General features: G+C 32.0%; 1 protein-coding gene across 1 annotated transcript in view; it reads left to right on the top strand.

Annotated features, from left to right (window-relative positions):
• The first annotated feature begins 7,730 nt into the window (after positions 1-7,730).
• LOC145185517 (uncharacterized) overlaps positions 7,731-14,341 on the top strand; it is a 31,076-nt gene continuing 24,465 nt past the window's right edge. The window contains exons 1-6 of the mRNA XM_090098695.1: positions 7,731-8,374; positions 8,560-8,611; positions 9,044-9,215; positions 13,419-13,684; positions 13,843-14,016; positions 14,133-14,171. Coding sequence (XP_089954821.1) covers positions 8,372-8,374; positions 8,560-8,611; positions 9,044-9,215; positions 13,419-13,684; positions 13,843-14,016; positions 14,133-14,171 — 706 coding nt within the window. The 5' untranslated portion in view covers positions 7,731-8,371. The remainder of the gene's footprint in view (positions 8,375-8,559; positions 8,612-9,043; positions 9,216-13,418; positions 13,685-13,842; positions 14,017-14,132; positions 14,172-14,341) is intronic.

Below are 14,341 nucleotides of genomic sequence, written 5' to 3'. Positions count from 1 at the left end.
TCAATCACAATGAAGATTGTGATATCAATCGTTTAAGTTCCAGCGGTGCGAGTGGCTGATATCCGTAGCCTATCATGCGAATTACGGAGCTCCATCCCTTCGCCGTGGATGTACCCACCTGATACAGTTCTACAGTCTACAATTAGGTTTGTCAATCGATATTCACATCAAAGATCCAATTTGTCTGAGTAGCATCACGGTTCATAGGTCGGTGTAATATTATCAAGCGAAGAGCTTTTTTTTGTCGCACTGTTGTTGGTGTTTATGATTTCATACTCAAGCAGGTTACCGAACGAGTTAAGATGAAATTGTCCTCCAATGGTTAAGAGCTCGAAATTGAGATTTGCGCAGAATTGAGATGGGTTCTTCAACCTTAAATATTTCAGAATTTCAAGAAAGATTGTTTCAGTTCAAAGGTATAATACCTTCAAAAGATATAGGATCGGGAAAAAATTAGAATCGAAGCTTGATTATAAACATTTGACTGATATCTTTTGATGCCCCGCGAAAATGTCAGAATTGATCGTACGGTATCTTATGGTTGTTTTACAATAGAAGGTGAAGAACTTGCATTCGAAACCTTTGGATGAAACCTAGAAATACGAGTACCAACACGCCAAAGAGGCAAAACTTTTTTCACTTTAGGAAATTTTTCAAAAGGTTTCATGAAACTCATGGGAGTAAAGTTTCCAGTGTAAAACTTAACGTTAAAACCTCCTGTAACACCTGTAAAACTTAACGTTAAAACCTGCGGTAACAATTATATATATATATATATATATATATATATATATATATATATATATATATATATATATATATATATATATATATATATATATATATATATATATATATATATATATAGAGAGAGAGAGAGAGAGAGAGAGAGAGAGAGAGAGAGAGAGCGAGATGTTACAAAAGCTGGCAATTAAATTTAAATAAATTGAATTAATTTAAAAAAAGCTACTAAAATATTCAACCCTCCTTATAATTTTGTAATTTTGGTTTAACATAACAAGATAAATACTTCTCAAGTTTGTATCTTTTAACATACACATCTCCTTTGCGATTTTGTACCTCAAAATTAGCTTCATCACTAAAAATTACACCAGACCATTCTTCAACAGAACAGTTAATTCTTTCTTGGCACCATTTCAATTGTTTTAGGAGGTCTTTTACGGTCAAAAGTCCTAGGATTTGATAGGACCTGCAAAAAATGACATTTTTTGTCTATTTCAGTTAACTTTGAAAGCCTACCAACCTTGGAGAATATTTGATAGTTTCAGTTTCTCTCAAACACCGACTAAAATTTTGGTTTCCTTGTTTATTTAAACCAACAATTTGCCATTTAACGCTCTCAGGGATAGTTTTCTTGCCCATTTTAACAAAATTTTACCAGATCAGATTTGGCATTATTTATTTTAAAAATTATTTAATTTTTCATGAAATTTTTTTTGTGGGGTATTATTATAATTATAAGTAATAAATATTATCATTTTCAGAGGAAACCGAAGTCGTATAGATTAAAGATATAGTTAAATCAATAATAACACCATTTGTTTAAATATGATAACCATTCACAGGTAAAAAAATCGGTAATTATCAATAAAAGAGAGAGAAAGTGTCGCGCATGCACAAAGGTGCCAATAAATGGAGGAACTCTTACTTTAACTAATAAAAAAAGATTCAAAAAAATCATCTGTTTCACCAACTTTATTATCAAAAAACTAGACTGATGTAAAAAAGTTACTCTCGTATAAATTTTCTCGGCACACCGTAATAGATTTGGCCACATAACTACTCAACAGTGAAGCAGAGCGTATAATAGTAAAGCGTATAGAAGATATTTCAGAAGAGGACGTCGATGTTACTAATAAACATGTAGAAGAGAATTTATTTACGATTGAGCAAGCTACTGATATTCTTGTAAATTCAGAAAAAGCAGACATCTGAGATGAAGAGAACTAAGAATAAAAATATTTACATGTAAAGATTGATTTAAAGAAAAGTTTGCAATAATACGTAAATATATAGCACAAAGAATAATCAAAACCACAAAAAATACGACTTTTAAACAAAATGGAGGAAAATGGGAGCATGTTGATGGAGGCGTGAACAACAGGTAAAGAGTCTTGAGGAAACTAATAATAGAATCAGTTAAACAAGTAGCGAACTAGATTTTACTAGAAAGGATATGATTAGAGGTCTCGTGAGAAAATTATGTGGTTCGGAATTAACACTGAATAACACTGAATTAACACTGAATTAATACTGAATAACACTCTGAATAAATTATAGCCATTTTTTGAATGATGAGTAACAGTGGCGGCTGTTTTAACTGCTATAACTGCAACAATCGCAACTATAGCTTAATGTTTAGTTAGCGCTGGTGGAACCACAGAAGTTTTGCCGACTCCACCAGTTCCACCAGCCCCACCAACTTCACCAGGTATTAACAACCTAAAAAATGCATTACTTTGGCTCTTAGACAAAGCTGCTTCTGCTCTATCAATAATTACTGACTCAATCATTTCATAGATCTTCCGTGTGGCCGCAAACATTGTTGATTGGCTCGCTAAGAATCTGTAGGCTTATGGTCTGTAGTGATCTTATCAATACCGAACAAAGGTGCAACCAAAGGCGAAGACGATGTGTTAGAAGTGCACGCTCTTAACAATCATAGAAGATTACTAATATTGTTAATGATAAATTTAGTTATTGGTTTACATTTTGTGGTGCAGTGAAGTAGGATTTTATCTGGCTATACAGTTTTCACCAATATAACACTAGGCGAATGTGTTGGATTATAGATTGCTGGTAGCGAGCAATCTTATCCAACAACGGATTATGGAGAAAGTTTCCAGCACAAACCATAGGAGTCTTTTTTAAAAGAGACTACAGAGGTGACTTGATATACAAATGGTAAGTTACGTTGTCCACTTACTTCTGACGTAGAGGCGCCGGCGGTTGTTGTCAAGGCTGAATTTTCATTTAGAGTGCTTTATCTGAGCGTGCTACTATTATCTATCTTCACGAACATGAACGAGCAAAAAATTGGGAAGATCTTCAGGATAATTTTTCTTATTCCGAGGTTGTTTCATGTGCTGTAAGTCTATAAACAGCTCCATCCATGTTTTATATCGTTTTCATGTTTATTATACTATGAGACAAATTTTGTGGAGACTGGGAGAATTGCTACCAGCTGCACCGAAATTCTATCCACGAAAAGCAAATGTAGACAGCCCAGCATTCAAAAAAACTAAATAATGGTTTGATATCAAAGTTTAAAAACAGTTTCTAGAAGTGATTCTTCTTCGAATGTTACAAGGTGAAGAGAGATGAATTCTTCTTCGAATGTTACAAGGTGAAGGGAGATGAATTCGGAAACTTTGAACCACTCTTGTTAGTATTTAAACCTCAGAAATTGTAGTTTTGATGAGTTACAATTTAAACCTGCAGTCATTTCAGGTTGCGAAGTTCTTGTGCTAGCTGTAGGCGCAGTAATTGTAGAATTGTGCACTGACTTTTGTTTATCGCTAATTAGAGCTGATAATAATCGGTAAATAATGATGAATAACATTTGCAAGTACACCTGATTGTTCTTATGCACTATTATACCACACACGTGGCACTTTAAAACAACTCTTTTCGTAATTAACATCATGGGAAATGAAGCAAATGATTATAAAAATAAATTGTAGCGCAGGAGGACAAACTGCATAATGGATTTGTTGGTGGTAGATAAAACGGGTATTCTAACTGGAGTCAACGCAGGCTCAATAGAAGCTAATGGCATTTATGCTGTTGCCAGAGTTAGTCCTGTAGGTGTGGAGCTTCATGTGGTGTTATTTCGTTGATCCTAGCGCTAATACAAAAGCAGTATGAATTGTTCTGAAAAACGATACCATATGTTCTACACGTCCACCGTGGAGGCGGCCGCCTCGCTCCAGGAGGGAGTTTTGCTAGCCCTTACTCATAGTGAACTTTCAGAGGACAAGTTTAAGTTATTAGAATACATATATCATAACTATTAACGTTTTGTTGACACGTTGGTGAAAAAAACGCCAGTCGAAGCTGTTAATGTTCAAGAGTCTTAAAGACTATCCCACTATAAAGACGAGCTTAGATGGTCCAATCATCTTGAAACAGCCCGCTGTTTTTTGTCTTGCAAAAATTGTTAATGTTTTTGCCTATGTCTCTGCTTGCGCAAAATGCGATAGCGGCAATAGGTCGCGGGGAGTATTTCAAAAATTATTACCAGCTATGATAATGACCAGGCTACCAACGGTCAATACTTTTGGTTTCACAGTAAATGTTCTTGCTTTGTCTACGTGGGCTAAGTTTAAAGGAACTTTACTACGCTTTGCAGTTTCCACGGCTCCTGTACTTGAACACATTCAATTCAATAAACCTCTTTGTTTGAACTAGTGTGTTAAACCCAAACTGTTAACCAAACATGCTAAAATATGCTCAGCATCACACTTAACGGTGTAAGAGTTAATTTGAATTTTTGATAGGCCTCTCATGCAATAATTGGCGTTGCGTTTTATAACCTTGGATTGTTGTCTAGATCATCTTGATGCACAATGTGGTCTCCCACCAGAAATACTTTTTTAACTAGGCCTGTATATGTTTGAGTAGCTATCTGTAAAATTCTTTTACCCATACTTCACCCCATGCGTGCCGTGTAGCTGGAGTATAATGTATTGACTTTGTCAGGAGTTGTACGAGAAAGTTCATCATATATTAAAGCATGTCTTTGAAGACTTTTAGTTACCTCCAGAGATGGTTGCAAAAAGACTCGATTCCTGATGACTCCCCAACCAATATTTCAGTAACTGCACTTGTGTTGTCTCCAGTCTCATCAAGTAAATCTTTCAAAGTAAATTTATCAAGTATTTTTCTCAATGTATACAAGATCTAGCGACGCCTCCAATAGATCGTGGCGGCAGGGCAAACCAACATATTACTGAAGGCTAGACAAATATGTTGAGTAGCATCTGCGAGACGGGTTATATCATCAATACGCTTTATGGCCTGGGTATATGTTGCATATGGTTTTGAATTGAGATGTTTCCTTATTCCTCCGATGGTTATCATATCATTCACCCTATTTATCAATAAGTCTTATGATTACAAAATGACTATAATTTCTGCGATAATTGCAGCGAAATTACTTTGTAACAAAAAAATGAAGAACCACAATCGTGATAAAAAAAAGCCTAGAATTTTCTAAATTTCAATTTTTATCCTAAATTTTTAATTTTGGTTGAGAAATAGAAAATCAGCACACATATACCATAATTCTTGTGGATAGACATACCGTATGTGCCAAAATTGTCACCATGTTTGCACAAAGAAATATTTTATATTTTTTTAATAGAAAAGCTGTGAAGAAAAATGAAATTTTAGTTTTATTAATTAAATTTAAGACTTAGCTAACTGAAAATATTGCTTTTTATTAAATTTAGAGGATATTGAATTTTTTTTTTTATTTTTATGTGAAGAGCTAATGGTGACAATTTTGTCGCAAATGAAAGCAAATAACATATTGTAGTATATTAATATCGAGTGTATCCTCCCTTAGATTTAATTACAGCCTGAATTCTTTCAGAAACACTAACAACAAATTTGCAGCATTCCTCGGGGGTAATTGAGTACCAAACCTCTTGTACACGAGCCCAAAGTTCATCCTTATTCTTAGGTGGAGTAGGAAAGTTGTAGACCCGTTGTTTAACTATTGCCCATAAATTTTCGAGTGGGTTAAGATCAGGGCTTTGTGCTGGCCAGTTAACGACTTTCAATTTCTTCTCGTGAAGGAATTTAATGGTCTTATCAGCCTTATGCTTGGGGTCGTTGTCTTGCATGAACATCGCGTTACGTACAGTTCTGCCCCATATTCGAAGGAACTTGAAATATCCGACCTTAAGGATGTTAATATAGTCATCAGCGTTCATTGTTCCATTAACTTTCACTAATTCACCGACTCCACGAGCACAGAAACATCCCCAAAACAAGAGTTTTCCTCCGCCATATTTAACGGTTGGTGTAAAATCTCGAGCACTTAATGGTGAATTAGGTTTTCTCCAAGTATATCTTATACCATCTGATCCAAACATATTAGTTTTACTTTCATCTGTCCAAATCCAGTTATAAAAGTCATCAAAAGTTATGTGTGCATGAAGTTTAGCATAATTTAAACGAGCTTGGCGGTGACGAGAAACTAACAATGGTTTCTTGATCTTTCTTCTGGATTGAAAACCAATTCTTTTGAGCTCTCTATTGACTGTTCGCACTGAAGCATGAGTCCCATAGCTGTTATTCATTAAACTATTAACATCCTTTGCAGTTTTAGACTCTCCAGAAGCAATTAAACAAGCGATTGTTCTTTGGTCTCTTGGTATAAAAATTTTCTTTCGACCACTTTTATTGCGCAATTTGACTTTATATATGAGATTATGAGACTTTCCGAACTCAGCAGCAATTTCACGATAAGATTGTCCGGATTTAAGCCTTTCCACGATATTTTTTTCTAGTTCAAGATTTATTTTCCTCATGATGATAATAACAGTACTTTTTTTATGTTTTGTAAACAAAATCAAACTTTAAATGATATTTAATCGTTAAAAATCTGTTAAAAGTTGATAACTCAATCATTTTAGTCATAAGGCTATTAATATATGTCGTATGTCTAATTAACTGTGGGCAAATATGTTAATTGCTTTCATTTGTGACAAATTTTTCACCATTAGCTCTTCACATAAAAGTTAAAAAAAGAAATTAATATCCTCTAAATTTAATAAAAAGCAATATTTTCAGTTAGCTAAGTCTTAAATTTAATTAATAAAACTAAAATTTCATTTTTCTTCACAGCTTTTTTATTAAAAAAGATATAAAATATTTCTTTGTGCAAACATGGTGACAATTTTGGCACATATTGTATATACCATAACTCATGGGCGCCACACATATACCATAATCCATGTAGATCGAGGCAAGTGGAATAGATGAATAAGAAAAACTCTTTTTGCTTTTCGCAGCGAACCAATAGATCATAGTATTTGTTTGTTTGTTTTTGTTGTTGTTGTTGTTGTTGTTGTTGTTGTTTTTCTTGAATGGTGCTCCCAATTGAGAAAAGTCTTTCTAAGAAAAAAAGTTGTTTTAGCAGTATCCAAAGATTCCATGCGCAATACTTTCAAGCCTTCTTCATGAAGAAGGAAAGAAAGTTCTAAAAGCAAGTAAACCCTTTGTAGTCTTTCATCAAAGATTTCAGGCACTTAATTAATACAAATGTATTATGAAAATGTTTCTATTTGGTTTTTTCTACTCAGAAGTTAAACTTTCCAATACTGGTTTTTTGTTATAAATTAAATTTAGTAAATTCAACTCGAATGGAACTTTTCTTAGGTAAAGAAGAAGACTTCGTTTCTAAGGTAAAGAAGAATGATCTTATCCTAAACTTTGTTAACAGAATTTGCTTTGCAAAGGTCATTTTTAAGCTATTTGCCCCAACCCAGTTCACTTAAAACTCACTTTTAAAGAAACTTTGAAGTTATTTGAGATTTTTTTTCTGTAAACATTGCTAAGCATGCCGCTTGTAATGCAGCTTTATTTTTTAAGGACTTCTTGGATTCGCCTTTTATAGCGAATAACCTAAAAAAAGGTGAAACAATGCTGGACATATCTCGGACATATCTTGCTACAAGTTAAAGGAATTTACAGGACCCCCACTACGTAAAAAGACACCTTATCTACATTTGATATGAAAAGTTCATTGAAAGCTCCACTTTGCAATGTCCCAAGAACAGACTGCCTTAGAGAATTTTTGTTTAACATGCATGTTCATTTTCCAACAACACCTTGCATTCGCTTATGACAACACCTTGATTGTTTTATTAACATTCTAATTGAAAAAGTAATTCAACTCTCGACATCAAATTAACAAAATTTAAATTTTTAGTAATATTTGATTTATAATAGAGGTGTTTAAGATTTGGTTTTAGACTGGTTCATATCGTACAAAAGAAGAACTATTTAAAAAGTAGTTATTACGTACAGGCGAAAGATCCTGATTATACAAACGCAATATGAAAATCCAATTTCTTTTTTTTCTTCGTAGCGCTCAATAAAACAAGGAAAAACTACATAGTTACACGTATGTTAGAAACTCACCTGTTAATCATAAATGAGAAAGACGGCGAAATCAATTAGGTCTGCTCTATGGGCTCACTTTTCTTGTTTGCTTATCATTAAAGTAAAATGTAAATGTTTAGAGAAATCACATATTATAAACAAAATGTTTAGAGAAATCACATATAAATAAACTCAGTTTTAAATCATCAGGTTTCGTTTTCAAGCTAAAGAAAAAATGGTAAGCAGAATTTATAAAAAATGCTTTTTTTGTTAATTGTTTCATATATAATTTAGCAGTTTACCTATTGTAAATTGAAAGAGTTTTTCATTTTGTCGTGTTGAATTTAAAAAAAACTATCGATAATGATTTTTGGTGTCAACTTTGAATTGTAAGGTTATAAAAGTTTACATAAAAATTTCCAGGTGCTGTGGGTGCTTCTTGCATTAACGTCAACGTTTTTATTATCAGCTAAAGGTTTGATTTTTTTTTCCACATTTGTTCGATAAATTACTTTTTGACTAAAAAATGTTCAAAATATTCTCATTAACTCTGTGTCTTTTTTTTAAACATGTACCCTATTAGAAACTCTGTACCAATTTATTAAAAGATACAAGAAGATTCTTTGGGGGTGAATCAGTGATCCTTTAAGTGTAAAAAAGTATATTGTTCTAACTGTAATATAACTAATATAAACTAATAAAAAATAAAACCAATTTTATGGGTAAAAGCAAATTATATATGTGTGTGTGTGTGTGTGTGTGTGTGTGTGTGTGTGTGTGTGTGTGTGTGTGTGTGTGTGTGTGTGTGTGTGTGTGTGTGTGTGTGTGTGTGTGTGTGTGTGTGTGTATTAAATATGTAATATCAAAGAAAAATCAACTATATGAACAATCCTCCTTTCATTTTCAGCTGAAATTAAAGAGCATGTTTCGTGTGATAGAGATTACTACAAGATGGGATGCTTTAAAGAGTTCCATGATCCAACAACCCATAGTTTATTGATCACTGATAAAGATGATCAAAGTGACGCCTATCAAGGCTTTTCTCTGGATTGGGATAAAATGAAAGAATCCATACACAGGTAAGGATTCAGACACAGGTAAGGTAAGGATTCATTCAAAAAAAATTTATAGCAACTAAAAAGAGCTCATTTATTTGTTTAAATTCGCAAAACTTTGATGCAAAGTTTATTCTTGAACATTTTTTTGAAAAGTTTTGTGAAATACTAAAAAAAAAAAATGAATACTGAAAAATACCCCGTTTAGGGCCTGATTTAATGATTTTTTTTAAAGAAAGGAATTTTTAGGTATACAACTTGAAGAGGGAATGGTGTTTTTGAAATTCTTTAGCATGAGTTTTAATAGAGGTAATATTAATGGTTGGAAATAATCTGGTATCTTAAATTAGACGAGTTTTTTAATATTGAAGCGGACTACAAATGCTTGAATCTCTCTATAATTTAATAAAAAGTATTTTATTAAATCATATAATAAAATGACAAAAAGTTCTAATATAAAATGTCTACGCTAACCCAAGAGTATAATTTAAACATCATCTTTATTATAAGGAATAATTATATTTTTTTATTTAGATCATTATGAAAAAAGTCAGGGAATAAAGTTATTTTCAATAAACATTGAACCATACGAAGTTTAAAAAAAATCTAACTAAAAGATACAAATCTAATCGTTAAAAAAAATCTAACCAAAAGAAACAGCCCTAGTTATATACATTTTACATTAAAAAAATTTATTATTTGACAAGTAGCCCAGGTGCAGGTGTCTTGGAAGAAATTGAGACTTAAAATAAAAAAATGGAGAAAAAGAAATCATTTTAATCTAATTAAAGGCGTGGAAGGTGTGATACATTTTGTAAATTTTTATATACACACTGATTACTATCTATCAAACCTATAGGAAACATGATCTTAAAGACTTTGAAACTAAACTGGGAACATGGAGTTGTTTTTAATTCTGAAAGATAAAGGTTTCTTGAAAGAAACTCCTTTTGGACTTGGAGTAGTTCCTCACGATCAAAATAAAGTTTTGACGCTGCAGCAGATCCTTTTGATGAATCAAATAGTTTACTCAATACGTTGTTAAAGACCATATAGGATCAGTACGTTGTTAAAGACCATATATAGGATCAGTACGTTGTTAAAGACCATATATAGGATCAGTGACTCGACACCGTCCACTATCTGATCTCTTAGTGCATATAGTTAAGGAACAGTTGCAAATAAGGGCAACTAAGGCTCTTCAAGACCAATAATGCAACCACCAAGCAATAATGGTATTGAACCACCACTAAATTTTCGATGGTATCAGAGTGCTTTTTGACTATCAGTCGAATTTATTCTTTAAATATAACACCAAAAACAGCTGAGTTTACAAACTCTTGCAAAAAACCGCTTTATTCAAATTTTATATTAAAATATTTAAAAAGAATTAGGCATCGGTGGGGTTTGATTTTCGGTTTTTAGCAAAAATCAAACACCAATAATCGAAAAAATAAAATACTAACTTCAATACCACTCTTTTAAGCTAAATCAGATTTCTGAATTTTATTAAAACAGAACTCTTTTTGTATTTAAAACAGCAAAGTTATAAAAAAAAATTGAAAAATTTATATTTACACATTAATTTGTTATTTAAAACTCGTTATAAAAATAACTTTAACGGTTATAATCAAATAGCAGTTATGCGCAATTTCTTAAAAGGTTGAAATGTTAGTGGAAATCAACTTTTTATTTGTTTTTTCTAAAATGCATAATAAATGTCAATTATGTTAAAGCCAGGTGGCTTTGGTGGCTAAATAAAATATTCAACTTCTCCACAACGTCTTTGCTCCTCGTGCTAAGCAGTGATCATTTTACCAATATGAATTGGAACATTATCACTTTTAAAAATTGTGTTTTCCTCCGGAAACAGTACCAAGACCGTAAAGTAAACATGGTCTGATAAGATATTTAAATAATGTTGGCTTTTTATTTTAACATGAAGACAAACTCTTGAGCACGCCGATTTCCATGATATAGCCGTCTAAATTATCACAGATCCTCCTCCACAACTAACAGTCGGAGTAAATAATCTGGGTTATAAGCGTCTTTTGGTTGTTTTCACTCGTATGCACGGCCGGCAGTTGAAAATAAAATAAAGGACAACTTATCAGAGAAAATAACATTCTTTGATTGCTCCAGTGACCAAATTTGAAGCTTATTGTACCACTGCAGACCCTTTGCAACTTTTGTCTTTAAAAGCAAAGATTTTCTTTTTGCAGCTCTTCTGTGAAAACCGGCTTTATTTAACGTATGGCGCAGAATTTTGATAGACACTGAGTTTTTAAGATAGTCATTGAGTTCTGCTGCAAATTTAGGGGCTGTTGTTCAATGATTTCTTTTCAGAATGCGTGTTTCGACGGATCCTTTCTGAAAGTTTTACCTTTCTTCCAGAGTTTTTCTTAGAAGAAGAGGATCTTTTTAAATCCTCTTCAAATGCAGACATTACTTACGAGACAGTGCTTCAGCACTGATATTAGCGCTTACAAAATGACTATAATTCGTAAAATTTAAGCGATCAAGTAAAAATTTCCAATTAAAACTTACTATATAAAATTAAAGGATATTTCACAACTAAAATTCCGATGGGGACCACGGGAATTAAAAATCTCAAAATTTCAATGACAAATACATACTAATCAAAACATCGCTTTCCTAAAAAACTTGAAATTGATTTTGATTAAAATGCATGTGATTAACAAATTTGGAAAGGTTTCATTAACGGCAAAAAACAGATAAATGGATTTTTTTGACAACTTATTCTGAAGTTACATTATAAAATTTGCAGATTTTTGTAAATTTTCCGAAAATAGCGTTATATATCATTTGCGAATATAAAATTTTTGGTCATTTTTTTAAAAAAAAGGTTTTTATTGGCTTTTCAAATCATACCTAACAAATTTATATCAGTTTACTAAATTTTTAAAAATTATTAGTTTCTCGGAGCTTCAGGGTTTTTTTTGTGCATTCTGACCACTGTGCCCTGGTCCAGACTACAAGTAATGCTAATTGAATGGACAGAAGGAACTCTCTTGGGAGGAGGGGGGCAATAACTTCAGTATAAAAATTGAAATCTAGGATTAGCATCCGAGAGAGAAAATTCACTTTAAATATTTGGAGCAATACTAATCGATTTCGTTTGTTTTTAATTTCAACAGCTACAAATCTTTAAACAAAGAAGTCATAATATATTTTGGATGATTTTTTATCATTTTCTGATTCTGGTCATTATGAGGTTCTCATTCAATAGTTTAAGGAACGCTTTCTCAGTTTTGCTACAACAGTTGCGCCTAAAGTTCACACAGTGTCCTATCATATTCAACACTTCTTCAGTTGCAAGAGATGCTCCCTTGGTAATTTTAATGAGCAAGGAATTGAGGTCACACACCACACCTTTCATGAGCAATGGAAACGTTACAAATATTCCATGGATCGTACACAATATGAACAATTTTTGAAAACCTGCATAGTTGATTACAACTGCAAGAATCCTTACTTCCAAAAAAATGTTTTATTGAAATGAAAATTATTTTCTATCTCGGAGGTCAATCCCAGGTTTTAATCTTTGCACCTGCGGTTATCAGTATACACTCTATACTAGAGTATAAAATCACCCCCCCCCCCTCCCAAGAGGTTTTTTTCTGTTCATTCAATTAGGGTTATGTAGTATAGAATAGGGGTGCTTCCTAAAACTCTAAATAATTCTACCATTTCTGTAACACTAACACCTTTCTTACGAGCACCAACAATTTGTTCTCTTGAAATCTGACAATCATCATTTTGCTTTTCTTTTTTTTTTTTTATTTTCTTATGATATCTGAAAATAAACAAGGGTTTCAGAACAATATGTTAAAGTGCATGAATAATTAACTAATAAGCCACAAAAAATTCTTAATTTTGAAAATTTCATAGACATAAGAAAATTTTACTTTTTTTAAGCTGGTGTTCCTATTATTTTATCCAACCTTAGTAATTGATTGCCTCAAATTTTGTTTCGATAAAATTTCCTTAATTTGTAAACAAAATTAACCATTGACTCCTTTAATCTCTTCTTATTAGATTCACTTTTCAGCTTATTGGTTATTTCATGTTTGCATTCCTAAAATTTTTTAAAAAAGCTTGTCTTGTATTTCTAAATAAAAGTCAACAAAACCTTAACAGTTTCATGTCATTAAAATTGCAATTTTTGGATCAAGTATTTTAAAAAATTTTTTAAAACTTGTTTAGTATTGCATGCAGATGCTCAAAAAAATCAAAAGAAGAAGGATATGATTTCTTCTATATTATTCACTGGGCTGAATGCTGGTCAAGCAAAAAGTTAAATATTGCACAAGATATTGGTAAACAATCACAAAGGTCTTCCAAATGCTTTAATGCAAACTTCCTAGAATGTGATGATAAACATATTGAGGAATGTGTTGGTGGGTCTGAAGAAAAAACTAATGCTGTATACCTCTATAAAGTCAATAGCACAACAGGAAGCACAGAAATTGGTTATAAAAGTTTAAATATTGTTTTATTTTGTTTTATGAATTGATTCACCACCTTTATTTTCTCAGTGGTAGATTGTATTTATTGAAGATTTTTTTTTTTTTTTTGTGTTACATTTGCAATGTTGTATTGAGTAAAAAGTATATTTTACAATTAAAAGCTATTGATGGAGGTTTATCAGAATGGAGTGAGTTTTCAGAGTGTTCTGCAACATGTGGAGATGGTATCAAAGAAAGAGAGCGGACTTGTACTAATCCAGTTCCTCGTGGCTCAGGAAAAGGATGTATTGGGGAAATGTCAGAAGCAGTCAAGTGTAACTTACGCCAATGCAAAAGTTTGTTTAAATAATAAGTTTTTATCTTTTTTTTTTCATTTTTAAGAATGAAATGTTAACAAAATAAAATGTTAAAAATTTAAAAACAAACCTATTTTTTTAAATTTATTTTTTAGTTTACAAAGAATCTGAAAATATCCAAGTTGAGCCTAATGGTAAACATTTTATATCCTTTATTATTATTAGTTTCATTTTTTTAAACTTGTTGTGTAAGTTTTTTTTAATAGTTTTAAAAGGATTCATCTTGTTGATGATTGAAAATGAAAAAAAGCCTCATGTATAAAGTAAATGATGAAAAGAGCCTTATATACAAACTAATGTCAAA

The sequence above is a fragment of the Hydra viridissima genome, unplaced genomic scaffold (genome assembly GCF_058129835.1).
Source record: "Hydra viridissima isolate aposymbiotic clone 2 unplaced genomic scaffold, HvirCarnegie_v1 scaffold_9, whole genome shotgun sequence".
Lineage (NCBI taxonomy): Eukaryota > Metazoa > Cnidaria > Hydrozoa > Anthoathecata > Hydridae > Hydra > Hydra viridissima.
The sequence above is the reverse complement of the archived record's forward strand: the minus strand, read 5'-3'. Positions and strand labels throughout refer to the sequence as shown.